This window comes from Myxine glutinosa, chromosome 4 (assembly GCF_964187855.1).
Source record: "Myxine glutinosa chromosome 4, kmMyxGlut1.1, whole genome shotgun sequence".
NCBI classification, from domain to species: domain Eukaryota; kingdom Metazoa; phylum Chordata; class Myxini; order Myxiniformes; family Myxinidae; genus Myxine; species Myxine glutinosa.
In genome coordinates this window covers 145,305,737-145,321,469 of record NC_136264.1, presented here as the reverse complement: position 1 = coordinate 145,321,469, position 15,733 = coordinate 145,305,737, and the positions used below count along the sequence as shown (strand labels likewise).

At 39.9% G+C, this 15,733-nt stretch overlaps 1 protein-coding gene across 1 annotated transcript in view; it reads right to left on the bottom strand.

Moving 5' to 3' along the window:
• Nucleotides 1–15,733, bottom strand: part of LOC144891561 (uncharacterized) — a 35,841-nt gene that overhangs the window by 1,564 nt on the left and 18,544 nt on the right. The window contains exons 8-12 of the mRNA XM_078775173.1: nucleotides 15,254–15,408; nucleotides 10,234–10,318; nucleotides 8,756–8,910; nucleotides 5,190–5,274; nucleotides 3,691–3,845 (exon numbers count right to left, since the gene is read on the bottom strand). Coding sequence (XP_078631299.1) covers nucleotides 3,691–3,845; nucleotides 5,190–5,274; nucleotides 8,756–8,910; nucleotides 10,234–10,318; nucleotides 15,254–15,408 — 635 coding nt within the window. The remainder of the gene's footprint in view (nucleotides 1–3,690; nucleotides 3,846–5,189; nucleotides 5,275–8,755; nucleotides 8,911–10,233; nucleotides 10,319–15,253; nucleotides 15,409–15,733) is intronic.

Sequence of the window (15,733 nt, the reverse complement as noted above, 5' to 3'; positions counted from 1 at the left end):
TTGCCAAGGTTTGGACAGGAATCGCTTGCCATGCAGTTACAATAGCCTGCTGCAATTCACGCACAGAGGCAGGCTGCTGGTCCAAGTTGTCGATTTGACGCGTTAATTCTGCCCACAAGTTCTCTTTCGGATTCATATCCGGGGACATGGCAGGCCACTCCATATGCTCTACACCACGGTCAGCAAGAAAGTGTTGGATCATGCGAGCACGATGAGGCAGTTCATTGTCATCTTGGAAGACAAAGTTTCCTCGAAAGGCTGCACGAACAAATGTAAGCAATGTTTCTTCCAGAATGGCCCTGTGCTTGAACTGGTTCAGGTTTCCATTCAGAACAACCAGGTAAGTTTTGCCCCCTGCATGAAAAGCAGCCCAAACGGTCACCCCACCACCTCCAGCTTGGACTCTTGGCACTATACAATCTTGGTTGTAGGTTTCATGCACTTGTCTGCACACTCGGACGCGGCCATCTTGACAATAGACCAGAAATCTAGACTCGTCACTGAAGATCACGTGATTCCAGTGTCCTGGCTGCCATTGACGGTGCTCTCTGGCCCACTGCAATCGGCGCTGGCGGTGTTGTCTGGTCAGACGTGGCCTTCTCAGGGGACGCCTGGCACGATAGCCTGCTTGAACCAGTCGTTGGTTGACTAGCCTTCTGGATACAGGCACATTTGTCAGTTGCTGCCACTCAGCCCTAAGCCGATTATCTAACTTGGTACGGCCATTGCGAACTATCCGGTGCAGCTGGCGATCATCCCTCCTTGTTGTTCTGCGGGGACGTCCTGGCCTCAGTATTGGAGTCGGGACACCCCTCTGAGCATTTCGTTTCAGGATCTTTGACACCTGACCTTGAGTGATGCCATACTGCGAAGCAATAGCACGCTGTTTCATGCCAGAATTTCGTAAAGCCACCACTCCATGACAAACAGCATTGTCGAGTTGACGGACCATCTCCAGAGGAAGCGGGAATAACTTTTGTAGACGTGCAGCAGTTGATTTCCACTAATACAGAACGCAACAACCCTTATATACCCGATTGTGAAGCCAATCGTCAAATGTACCTGTCCGTACATTTTGTCACGCCACCTGTGATATAATCCTGTTATTGACTTCTTGCTGCGACAGACAATCAGTGACATGGTTCTTTTAACAAAGAAATCACCGAAGCATAAAAGAAACTCACCAGATTGATATACCGAGTTCAGAAAGTAAACCCAAGTCAAGAAAAAAAAATTCCATATTAAATGCCAAGTCTGTATGTCGACATATAGATATACAAATAGATATGTGAAATTTATGTTCTTTCAGGTAAACAGATGGGAGATAGGGGTTTTTAAAGTGTTATATGAGTTCCTTGAGGTAAAAAACATGGGTGTGCTCATCAAAATGAAATCCGTATCTTTAACAATTTCTGAGTTTAGGTGATTTTAAGATTTATATTGTTATGCATGACGGCTATATTGGATTTTGGATAGTTGGAGGGATTTTAGGAGATTAAAACCGTGTTATTTGGATTCCTTGGGGTCGAAAACATAGGTCCAAAGTCTCCATGTTGCTTATTTATCAAGATATTCCGTATTTAGTGATTTGACCTAATTAATATGCTAATTAGGGCAATTATGCAAAATGCTACACAGATGCAAAATAGCATCCGGAAGTTTCTGAGTCCCCAAGACCCATAGATTACATTTCTACCATAAAACCTCATGGTACTCAACATTTCTAGGTTTACCAGGGTGGCTTGCAGACTATTAGGTATTCTGTCTCGCCAGATGATGCCAAGCACCTCATGAAGGCATCGCATATGGATTTGATGAATTGATCAAGGCGTTTGATATGGCGACAGTAGAGTATCCAAGAGGTTGCCATGAATTTTGCTCAAATCTGTTAACCTTATTATGGCAAGTAATTTCATGAAACTTAGAAAGCATGGAAAGAAAATTTTTCCATAACTCAAAGAAGCATAAATTCAAATTTCCTTTGACATATCATACACCTCAAAGACATATATCATATCATACATACAAAGACATATCAAATTAAAAAAATTAAAATTTAAAATTGCCTGGACAGCCTACTGCTTTTCCTGAGGCGATGCCTCTATCTCTGCTGAACGTATAGCTGAAGTTATTGTTGCAGGAATGGAGGCTTGAATCCCCTTCTCTTTCGAGTCAATTTCTCCTACCAATTGATGGTTCAATAATTCCTGCTCTGCAGCCATTCTTGCAAAGGATGCGGCATATCGGAGATGGAAAAACTCTTCTTCCTCAGACTCACATTCAGCTTTCATATCTGCCAGAAATCATTGCAAACATGTAACTTGTGAGGCGAAACATTCCTTTATCCAAAAGAAATGTGACAACCTCTCATCTTTTTCCACTAGTAGATCTTTCTGGTCATAAGCTGAAAGTATCTCCAACAACTTCGGTTGCTCTGCCTTTCCTTTGGTTTTCCGTTCCGATGGTACTATCGCTGTCTATCCGACTGATAAAGCAACTCTTTTTGGTTCTCTTTTCTCATCTAATTTCGCAATGGATGACTTTTTAACATTCCATCTCCCTTTGAAGCACCCCTTGCCAATCCAATGCCACTCCCTGTAATCTCTTTTCATGCAGTCATAAAAGTATCCCTCTTTCTGGACACATGCAAGGCATACAAACAAGATGGCACTCCTCGTGTCTCGAAGGTGTGTGCCTCAGAACTTGCTCTTGTGCTTTCTCATTTTCCGTTTTAGTTGAAAAACCCAAACTTTTCCTCTTTCCTGGAAACATGCCTCAGTAAAATCTATCTTAAAGAAGGGTGATCGTTCAAACCCTCCCAACTACCATCCTACTGCTCTGACTTCTACTATTTCCAAAGTCTTTGAATGTCTTCTCAATTCCCATTTCCTCAACCATCTTGAATCTCAGTGTTCCATCTGACCATCAATTAGGGTTTCGCAAGGCAAGATCTACCGGTGATACCTTTCTTACATAACGAATGTCTGGGCCTCTTTTCTGAGAGACTTTGGGGAATCCTTTATTGTCGGCCTTGATATCTCAAAAGCGTTTGACAGAGTTTGCAATTGAGGTCTGATATCCAAGCTTCCTTGTTTCGGGTTTCCTCCTTCACTCTGCTCTGTCGTATTGAGCTTTGTCTCCGACTGCTCGATATCTGTAATGGTTGATGGTTCAACATCTCCCTCCTTCCTTATCAACAGCAGTGTCCCTCAGGGTTCCATCCTTTCTCCCACACTCTTCCTTATTTTTAGCAATGACTTTTTTCTTCTAGAAATAACCAAATGCACTCGTATGCTGATGACTCGACATGACATTCCTCCATGTTTTTCCCCATCTGCCCCATCTTCCCTCACTCGATCTACATCTCGTTTCATCACAGCCACCTGTTTAAATTCGGATGTGGGCAAGATTTCCCAGTGGGGCACATGTAATCGAGTAAAGTTTAATGCTTCTAAAACTCAATTTCTTCCGATCCCCCTCTCTCTCTCTCAAACTCTTCTCAATTCTTCAATCTCCTTTGAAAGTTCTACAATTACACCATGTGATACAATAAACCTCTTAGATATTTACCCAAACATCAAATTTATCCTGGCCAACGACCCCATTTTCATAGCAACATTCATGAAGGTTTTTTTTAATGAATAAGTTGCACTTCATCATCACAACAACAAACCAGAATTGTCTACTCACCACAGACAGCCGGACACTTTGACTGTCATCGTCAATTTTTATTTCCTCCTGTTTTTCCAACTTTTGTTCACCATTTCCCTTCATTCTCTTTCTCTCTAGTTCTTCAGGTGAAGAACTCAAAGAAACATCCTCCTTATCTTCTTGAATCTCATCATCTAAACATCAAAATATGTCAGACGAGGACCCCTCAGAAATTAGGTTATCAACAGATTCCTTGAAAAAAAATAAAGGCAATGTCCCTGGGCTCATTTGGTAGAACCAGGAAACCATTGGCAAGTGTGAATGGCAGAACAATATTTTAGCAAAGCCGAATGATATTTTAGCAAAGCAGAACGATATTTAAGCAAATGAAAACAATATTTTAGCAAAGCAGAACAATATTTGAGCAAAGCCGGATGATATTTTAGCAAAGCAAAATAATATTTTAGCAAATCAAAACAATATTTTAGCAAAGCCGAACAATATTTTAGCAAAGCCGAACAATATTTTAGCAAAGCAGAACAATATTTTAGCAAAGCAAAACAATATTTTAGCAAAGCAAAACAATATTTTAGCAAAGCCGAACAATATTTAAGCAAAGCTGAACAATATTATAACAAAGCAAAACAATATTTTAGCAAAGCAAAACAATATTTTGGCAAAGCCGGACAATATTTTAGCAAAGCAGAAAATTTTAGCAAAGCTGAACAATATTTTAGCAAAGCAGAACAATATTTTAGCAACGCTGAACAATATTTTAGCAAAGCCGAACAATGTTTTAGCAAAACAGAACAATATTTTAGCAAAGCCGAACAATATTTTAGCAAAGCAGAACAATATTTTAGCAAAGCCGAACAATATTGCAGGAAAGCCGAACAATATTTTAGCAAAGCCGAACAATATTTCAGGAAAGCCGAACAATATTTTTACAAAGCAAAACAATCTTTTTGCAAAGCAAAACAATATTTTAGCAAAGCCGAACAATATTTCAGGTAAGCCGGATGATATTTTATCAAAGCAAAACAATATTTTAGCAAATCAAAACAATATTTTAGCAAAGCAAAACAATATTTTGGCAAAGCAGAACAATATTTTAGCAAAGCCGAACAATATTTTAGCAAAGCAGAACAATAATTTAGCAACGCCAAACAATATTTTAGCAAAGCAGAACAATATTTTAGCAAAGCCGAACAATGTTTTCGCAAAGCAGAACAATATTTAAGCTAAGCTGAACAATATTTCAGGAAAGCAGAACAATATTTTAGCAATGCCGAACAATATTTCAGGAAAGCCGAACAATATTTTTGCAAAGCTGAAAAATACATTTGCAAAGCCTAACAATAATTTTAGCAAAGCCTAAATAATTTTAGCAAAGCCAAACAATAATTTAGCAAAGCTGAATAATATTTTAGGAAAGCCAAACATTTAACAAAGCAGTTGCTCAACTGTCCAATGAAAATTTATTGATGACAAGCATGTACCAAATGGGTTTTTGCTCTTCTTAATGCTGATCTTCCTACCTTGACGTTTGAGACAACTTGGTTTGCAACATCTTTGTAGAAAATGGCGAATACATGTAAATAAATTCTTCTTCTTTCCTTCTGCCTGCAGGAAAGGATCACAGAATCACTGTATCGTATGAATGTGAGTAGCTCTGGTCGGCACATCGCTTGGTATACACTAAGCACGGAATCTGTGAATCATGCTGTCATGAATAATAATATCTAAATTCCATTCAACAATGTATAAACTTAAACATCAAACACAGCACACAAAGAACAATAAACCTCCAGGTTTAAACAATTAAAAAGCGAAAACACCAAAATATGTACACGAAATATCAGCACAAATTAATCCAGTACTCTGACTTTTTTTTATTTACAGGAGCGTGGCTCATGTGAGAGCAAAGTAGAACTGACAGTGGTACAAACAACAGGGAATGAACGAACAGGGGAAGAGGAGAGGGGGCATTCCACATCATTATGGAGTGACAATTGAGTCAAAAAATTCCCCTTTTTTCATTTCAAAAATTATTTTTTTACTTTCTATTGATTATGGTGTACACTTCACCCGTGGCTCTGATCAGCAGTTAAGGAAATTCATACACATTGTCATGTATTCCAACAGTCATGAAATGAAATTCGTGCTCTGGAGTGACACTGACTATTTGACCAAGTCTGACAGTGGTAAAATAATCTTAAAATCCTGCTCTCATCGAAAGTTTGAAAAAAAGGCTATTTCACCAAAGAATAGATAATATATCTACTTTCTTTGGAAGGGGTTTCAACCTTCAGCAATGATGCCCCTTGGAATAATAAAAGTGAATGTTACTGTCAAGGAGTGACAAGTCGCATCACAATAATGTGTTCACACGACATAATGAACTGTTAATGCAGTAAAACTTGAAGAATAGTCAAACTTTTATATGCTAACATCTAACAACACCTGAAGGAAAGTCTCACAAAGTAATACAAAATAAAAATCAACATCTGATAGATAAGTAATACAAAAACAACTAAGTATTTATTTAAACGAAGTATTTAAACACATCATTAACTTCAGAGATTATACCTTCACAAAGACCCGAAACATCACCTTAACCTTAGCTTGTTTTGAACACAATGATGGTGTGAGTCATCGTTTTGGAGGAATGTCTTCCCTTCGTTCGTGTGATCCGAAGCATTGTGTGTCGTGCAATGGCTGTATTTATAGTCCAATGCGGGGCCCACAGAGGGTACCGCAAACATCGCAAGTATAGACTGGTCCTTGCAGAGATGGACGTTGGCAGGTTTTCCTTTCTTGCCTCTGCTGTTTCTCGATAGCAAGTCTCTCACATTCAAAGTGGTCCAGCCCTTTGTGGCAGATGTTACGCCAAGCTGACTTGTTTGTGGCCTGATGTTACCAGGTGATAACTGCAATGGCGCAAGACTTGAGTGTCAACTTAAGGACACCCTAACTTCATTTGTCCACCAAGTGACCATTTACCAAATATAAGTTGTCCATAGAAAAGCGCTCGGGATTCTATGGTCTTCCATGCGTGTGTGGTGTCCTGACCAGCAGCACTGGGCTTGCATCAGGAAATACTCAATCCCTTGGATTCGACAGTGGTCTAGGATTGAGGTGTTCGGTATTCTGTCTCGCCAGATGATGCCAAGCACCTTATGAAGGCATTGCATATGGAATTGATAAATTGATCAAGGCGTTTGATATGGTGACAGTAGAGTATCCAAGAGGTTGCTATGAATTTTGCTCAAATCTGATAACCTCTGCAATGGCACGTTCCTCCAATTATGGCAAGTAATTTCATGAAAGTCAGAAAGCATGGAAAGAAAATTTTTCCATTACTCAAAGAAGCATAAATTCAAATTTCCTTTGACATATCATACACCCCAAAGACATATATCATATCATACATACAAAGACATATCAAATTAAAAAAATTAAAATTTAAAATTCCCTGGAAAGACTACTGCTTTTCCTGAGGCGATGCCTCTATCTCTGCTGAACGTATAGCTGAAGTTATTGTTGCAGGAATGGAGGCTTGAATCCCCTTCTCTTTCTAGTCAATTTCTCCTACCAATTGATGGTTCAACAATTCCTGCTATGCAGCCATTCGTGCAAAGGATGCGGCATGTCGGAGATGGAAAAACTCTTCTTCCTCTGACTCACATTCAGCTTTCATATCTGCCAGAAAATATTGCAAACATGTTACTAGTGAGGCGAAACATGCCTTTTTCCAAAAGAATTGTGACAACCTCTCATCTTTTTCCACAAATAGATCTTTCTGGTCTTAAGAAAAAGTATCTCCAACAACTTCTGTTGCTCTGCCTTTCCTTTGCTTTTCCGTTCCGATGGTACTATCGCTGTCTCTCCGACTGATAAAGCATCTATTTTTGGTTCTCTTTTCTCATCTAATTTCACAATGGATGACTTTTTAAAATTCCATCTCCCTTTGAAGCACCCCTTACCAATCCAATGCCACTCCCTGTAATCTCTTTTCATGGAGTCATAAAAGTATCCCTCTTTCTGGACACATGCAAGGCATACAAACAAGATGGCACTCCACTACATGTCTCGAAGGTGTGTGCTTCAGAACTTGCTCTTGTGCTTGCTCATTTTCCGTTTTTGTTGAAAAACCCAAACTTTTCCTCTTTCCTGGAAACATGCCTTAGTACAGTTTATCTTAAAGAAGGGTGATCATTCAAACCCTCCCAACTACCATCCCACTGCTCTGACTGCTACTATTTCCAAAGTCTTTGAATGTCTTCTCAATAACCATTTTCTCAACCATCTTGGATCTCAGTCTTCCATCTGACCATCAATGAGGCTTTCACAAGGCAAGATCTACCGGTGATACCTTTCTTACATAACGAATGTCTGGGCCTCTTTTCTGAGACTTTGGGGAATCCTTTATTGTAGGCCTTGATATCTCAAAAGCATTTGACAGAGTTTGGCATTGAGGTCTGATATCGAAGCTTCCTTGTTTCGGGTTTCCTCCTTCACTCTGCTCTGTCGTATTGAGCTTTGTCTCCGACCGCTCTATCTCTGTAATGGTTGATGGTTCAACATCTCCCTCCCTCCTTATCAACAGCGGTGTCCCTCAGGGTTCCGTCCTTTCTCCCACACTCTTTTGTCTTTTTATCATTGACCTTTTTCTTCTAGAAATAACCAAATGCACTTGTGTGCTGATGACTCGACATGACATTCCTCCATGTTTTTCCCCATCTGCCCCATCTTCCCTCACTCGATCTACATCTCGTTTCATCACAGCCACCTGTTTAAATTCGGATGTGGGCAAGATTTCCTAGTGGGGCACATGTAAATTGTAATCGAGTAAAGTTTAATGCTTCTAAAACTCAATTTCTTCCGATCCCCCTCTCTCTCTCAAACTCTTCTCAATTCTTCAATCTCCTTTGAAAGTTCTACAATTACACCATGTGATACAATAAACCTCTTAGATATTTACCCAAACATCAAATTTATCCTGGCCAACGACCCCATTTTCATAGCAACATTCATGAAGGTTTTTTTTAATGAATAAGTTGCACTTCATCATCACAACAACAAACCAGAATTGTCTACTCACCACAGACAGCCGGACACTTTGACTGTCATCGTCAATTTTTATTTCCTCCTGTTTTTCCAACTTTTGTTCACCATTTCCCTTCATTCTCTTTCTCTCTTGTTCTTCAGGTGAAGAACTCAAAGAAACATCCTCCTTATCTTCTTGAATCTCATCATCTAAACATCAAAATATGTCAGACGAGGACCCCTCAGAAATTAGGTTATCAACAGATTCCTTGAAAAAAAATAAAGGCAATGTCCCTGGGCTCACCTGGTAGAACCAGGAAACCATTGGCAAGTGTGAATGGCAGAACAATATTTTAGCAAAGCCGAATGATATTTTAGCAAAGCAGAACGATATTTAAGCAAATGAAAACAATATTTTAGCAAAGCCGGATGATATTTTAGCAAAGCAAAACAATATTTTAGCAAATCAAAACAATATTTTAGCAAAGCCGAACAATATTTTAGCAAAGCCGAACAATATTTTAGCAAAGCAGAACAATATTTTAGCAAAGCCAAACAATATTTTAGCAAAGCAAAACAATATTTTAGCAAAGCCGAACAATATTTAAGCAAAGCTGAACAATATTTTAACAAAGCAAAACAATATTTTAGCAAAGCAAAACAATATTTTGGCAAAGCCGGACAATATTTTAGCAAAGCAGAAAATTTTAGCAAAGCCGAACAATATTTTAGCAAAGCAGAACAATATTTTAGCAAGGCTGAACAATATTTTAGCAAAGCCAAACAATGTTTTAGCAAAACAGAACAATATTTTAGCAAAGCCGAACAATATTTTAGCAAAGCAGAACAATATTTTAGCAAAGCCGAACAATATTGCAGGAAAGCCGAACAATATTTTAGCAAAGCCGAACAATATTTCAGGAAAGCCGAACAATATTTTTACAAAGCAAAACAATCTTTTTGCAAAGCAAAACAATATTTTAGCAAAGCCGAACAATATTTCAGGTAAGCCGGATGATATTTTATCAAAGCAAAACAATATTTTAGCAAATCAAAACAATATTTTAGCAAAGCAAAACAATATTTTGGCAAAGCAGAACAATATTTTAGCAAAGCCGAACAATATTTTAGCAAAGCAGAACAATAATTTAGCAACGCCAAACAATATTTTAGCAAAGCAGAAAAATATTTTAGCAAAGCCGAACAATGTTTTCGCAAAGCAGAACAATATTTAAGCTAAGCTGAACAATATTTCAGGAAAGCAGAACAATATTTTAGCAATGCCGAACAATATTTCAGGAAAGCCGAACAATATTTTTGCAAAGCTGAAAAATACATTTGCAAAGCCTAACAATAATTTTAGCAAAGCCTAAATAATTTTAGCAAAGCCAAACAATAATTTAGCAAAGCTGAATAATATTTTAGGAAAGCCAAACATTTAACAAAGCAGTTGCTCAACTGTCCAATGAAAATTTATTGATGATAAGCATGTACCAAATGGGTTTTTGCTCTTCTCAATGCTGATCTTCCTACCTTGACGTTTGAGACAACTTGGTTTGCAACATCTTTGTAGAAAATGGCGAATACATGTAAATAAATTCTTCTTCTTTCCTTCTGCCTGCAGGAAAGGATCACAGAATCACTATCGTATGAATGTGAGTAGCTCTGGTCGGCACATCGCTTGGTATACACTAAGCACGGAATCTGTTAATCATGCTGTCATGAATAATAATATCTAAATTCCATTCAACAATGTACAAACTTAAACATGAAACACACAGCACACAAAGAACAATAAACCTCCAGGTTTAAGCAATTAAAAAGCGAAAACACCAAAATATGTACACGAAATATCAGCACAAATTAATCCAGTACTCTGACTTTTTTTTATTTACAGGAGCGTGGCTCATGTGAGAGCAAAGTAGAACTGACAGTGGTACAAACAACAGGGAATGAACGAACAGGGGAAGAGGAGAGGGGGCATTCCACATCATTATGGAGTGACAATTGAGTCAAAAAATTCCCCTTTTTTCATTTCAAAAATTATTTTTTTCTTTCTATTGATTATGGTGTACACTTCACCCATGGCTCTGATCAGCAGTTAAGGAAATTCATACACATTGTCATGTATTCCAACAGTCATGAAATGAAATTCGTGCTATGGAGTGACACTGACTATTTGACCAAGTCTGACAGTGGTAAAATAATCTTAAAATCCTGCTCTCATCGAAAGTTTGAAAAAAAGGCTATTTCACCAAAGAATAGATAATATATCTACTTTCTTTGGAAGGGGTTTCAACCTTCAGCAATGATGCCCCTTGGAATAATAAAAGTGAATGTTACTGTCAATGTTACAAGTCGCATCACAATAATGTGTTCACACGACATAATGAACTGTTAATGCAGTAAAACTTGAAGAATAGTCAAACTTTTATATGCTAACATCTAACAACACCTGAAGGAAAGTCTCACAAAGTAATACAAAATAAAAATCAACATCTGATAGATAAGTAATACAAAAACAACTAAGTATTTATTTAAACGAAGTATTTAAACACATCATTAACTTCAGAGATTATACCTTCACAAAGACCCGTAACATCACCTTAACCTTAGCTTGTTTTGAAAACAATGATGGTGTGAGTCATCGTTTTGGAGGAATGTCTTCCCTTCGTTCGTGTGATCCGAAGCATTGTGTGTCGTGCAATGGCTGTATTTATAGTCCAATGCGGGGCCCACAGAGGGTACCGCAAACATCGCAAGTATAGACTGGTCCTTGCAGAGATGGACGTTGGCAGGTTTTCCTTTCTTGCCTCTGCTGTTTCTCGATAGCAAGTCTCTCACATTCAAAGTGGTCCAGCCCTTTGTGGCAGATGTTACGCCAAGCTGACTTGTTTGTGGCCTGATGTTACCAGGTGATAACTGCAATGGCGCAAGACTTGTGTCAACTTAAGGACACCCCAACTTCCTTTGTCCACCAAGTGACCATTTACCAAATATAAGTTGTCCATCGAAAAGCGCTCGGGATTCTATGGTCTTCCATGCGTGTGTGGTGTCCTGACCAGCAGCACTGGGCTTGCATCAGGAAATACTCAATCCCTTGGATTCGACAGTGGTCTAGGATTGAGGTGTTCGGTATTCTGTCTCACCAGATGATGCCAAGCACCTTATGAAGGCATTGCATATGGAATTGATAAATTGATCAAGGCATTTGATATGGTGACAGTAGAGTATCCAAGAGGTTGCTATGAATTTTGCTCAAATCTGATAACCTCTGCAATGGCGCATTCCTCCAATTATGGCAAGTAATTTCATGAAAGTCAGAAAGCATGGAAAGAAAATTTTTCCATTACTCAAAGAAGCATAAATTCAAATTTCCTTTGACATATCATACACCCCAAAGACATATATCATATCATACATACAAAGACATATCAAATTAAAAAAATTAAAATTTAAAATTCCCTGGAAAGACTACTGCTTTTCCTGAGGCGATGCCTCTATCTCTGCTGAACGTATAGCTGAAGTTATTGTTGCAGGAATGGAGGCTTGAATCCCCTTCTCTTTCTAGTCAATTTCTCCTACCAATTGATAGTTCAACAATTCCTGCTATGCAGCCATTCGTGCAAAGGTCCTCTGGTCCTCTACTCTGGACATGCTGCTTCTGCTTTCTCAACAATGGATGGAGGTCCTCAACGCCAAACAGGAAATTAGAGCTGTCTCCCTTGACATTTCACGTGCTTTCGATACGGTCTGGCACCCTGCTCTGCTCTCCAAACTCTCCTCCTTTGGTGTCCATGGAAATCTACACGCATGGCTGGCGGACTTCCTCTCTGGTCGTAGTCAACGTGTGGCCCTGAATGGGTTTCTCTCATCTCCTCTTCCTGTTCAGGCTGGAGTTCCCCAAGGTAGTGTTCTGGGCCCTGTGCTTTTTCTGGTCTTCATCAATGATCTCTGACTCTCTTGAAAATCCTCTCTATCTCTTTGCTGACGACTCTACTCTCTGTCGCTCCATTCCTCATCCCTCAGATCGGCAGTCTGCAGCCTCCTCACTCTCTGCAGACCTGGACAAAATCACAGACTGGTCAAACAAGTGGAACATGTCTTTCAATCCTGACAAATCTCACACTCTTACAATGTCTCTCCGAAAGGACCGACTGGACAACCCTCCCATCTACTTTCTCAACAATCCTCTCCAAGAAGTTCTGTCGCTCAAGCTTTTGGGTCTCACTATCTGCCATGATCTTTCTTGGGAAAACCACATTTCCAAGCTGGCCTCCAAAGCCAGTCGCCGACTGGGCATCCTCCGTCGTGCGAAGTCCTTCCTTGGCACACCTGAGCTCCTCACCACATACAAGGCTTTCATCCGCCGCTCAATGGAATACTGTTCCCCCCTCTGGGCTGGTGCTCCTGCCTCACACCTTGCTCGGCTTCACGCTGTTGAGGCCAAAGCTTTCAGAATCATTGGAATCTCCTGCAATGTAGTCAACGCCGAGGGCCTTTCACTCACTCACCGCAGGCAGGTTGGTGGTCTTTCTGTCTTCTACCGACTCCTCTCCGGCCTTGCTCCCCCAGCTCTCTCTGTGCTCTGTCCCCCCAATATTCCTTCAGGTCGCACAAGATCTGCCTGCAACCCTCTTATGGTTAAACTGCCAAAGTCTAAGCTCTCTGCTCACCTTCACTCTTTCATTCCCCTTTTCTCCCGCCTCTGGAACAAACTCCCCCACTCCCTTCAATCCCACTCCTCCCTCCAGGTCTTTAAAACAGCTGTTCACCACCATCTCTTATCGTCCCCCATCGAAAACCTTGATCTTTTCTACCCCCGGTAATTCACCCCAGAGTCCTTGCAGTGTTCATATGTTTTAATCCTCTCCCACCTCCCCCCAAGTCCTCCCGATGTCCCTGCTCTCAAATGTTGTGTTTGTGTCCTTCCCCCTCTTCCCCCTCTCTTTTGTGTCCTTCCCCCTCTCTCCCCATCTTGTCTGCCGCTCCCCTTGTTTTTTGTGTTTGTGTGTCGGTTTGTCTTTTTGTGTGATTAATGTTAGCTCTTTCACGAGCCTCGATCTTGTATACAAAAAAAAAAAAAAAAAAAAAAAAAGGATGCGGCATGTCGGAGATGGAAAAACTCTTCTTCCTCTGACTCACATTCAGCTTTCATATCTGCCAGAAATTATTGCAAACATGTTACTAGTGAGGCGAAACATGCCTTTTTCCAAAAGAATTGTGACAACCTCTCATCTTTTTCCACAAATAGATCTTTCTGGTCTTAAGAAAAAGTATCTCCAACAACTTCTGTTGCTCTGCCTTTCCTTTGCTTTTCCGTTCCGATGGTACTATTGCTGTCTCTCCGACTGATAAAGCATCTATTTTTGGTTCTCTTTTCTCATCTAATTTCACAATGGATGACTTTTTAACATTCCATCTCTCTTTGAAGCACCCCTTACCAATCCAATGCCACTCCCTGTAATCTCTTTTCATGGAGTCATAAAAGTATCCCTCTTTCTGGACACATGCAAGGCATACAAACAAGATGGCACTCCACTTCGTGTCTCGAAGGTGTGTGCTTCAGAACTTGCTCTTGTGCTTGCTCATTTTCCGTTTTTGTTGAAAAACCCAAACTTTTCCTCTTTCCTGGAAACATGCCTTAGTACAGTTTATCTTAAAGAAGGGTGATCATTCAAACCCTCCCAACTACCATCCCACTGCTCTGACTGCTACTATTTCCAAAGTCTTTGAATGTCTTCTCAATAACCATTTTCTCAACCATCTTGGATCTCAGTCTTCCATCTGACCATCAATTAGGCTTTAGCAAGGCAAGATCTACCGGTGATACCTTTCTTACATAACGAATGTCTGGGCCTCTTTTCTGAGACTTTGGGGAATCCTTTATTGTAGGCCTTGATATCTCAAAAGCGTTTGACAGAGTTTGGCATTGAGGTCTGATATCCAAGCTTCCTTGTTTCGGGTTTCCTCCTACACTCTGCTCTGTTGTATTGAGCTTTGTCTCCGACCGCTCTATCTCTGTAATGGTTGATGGTTCAACATCTCCCTCCCTCCTTATCAACAGCGGTGTCCCTCAGGGTTCCGTCCTTTCTCCCATACTCTTGTCTTTTTATCATTGACCTTTTTCTTCTAGAAATAACCAAATGCACTTGTGTGCTGATGACTCGACATGACATTCCTCCATGTTTTTCCCCATCTGCCCCATCTTCCCTCACTCGATCTACATCTCGTTTCATCACAGCCACCTGTTTAAATTCGGATGTGGGCAAGATTTCCCAGTGGGGCACATGTAATCGAGTAAAGTTTAATGCTTCTAAAACTCAATTTCTTCCGATCCCCCTCTCTCTCTCAAACTCTTCTCAATTCTTCAATCTCCTTTGAAAGTTCTACAATTACACCATGTGATACAATAAACCTCTTAGATATTTACCCAAACATCAAATTTATCCTGGCCAACGACCCCATTTTCATAGCAACATTCATGAAGGTTTTTTAAAATGAATAAGTTGCACTTCATCATCACAACAACAAACCAGAATTGTCTACTCACCACAGACAGCCGGACACTTTGACTGTCATCGTCAATTTTTATTTCCTCCTGTTTTTCCAACTTTTGTTCACCATTTCCCTTCATTCTCTTTCTCTCTAGTTCTTCAGGTGAAGAACTCAAAGAAACATCCTCCTTATCTTCTTGAATCTCATCATCTAAACATCAAAATATGTCAGACGAGGACCCCTCAGAAATTAAGCTATCAACAGATTCCTTGAAAAAAAAATAAAGGCAATGTCCCTGGGCTCACCTGGTAGAACCAGGAAACCACTGGTAAGTGTGAATGGCGTACAAAATATGTAATGGAAAGGAAAGGAAATACATATTTTTGGAGGCAAATGCCTGATTTTTTTAAATGTCGTGAACAAACTTCAGTACATCGTGGGAGATGAAGGTTGTGGTCAAGTTTCATCCCAGAAAATAATGCACATACCTTATCTTGTGGGGTTAAGACCACCCTCAAACCACCTTGAAAATGAA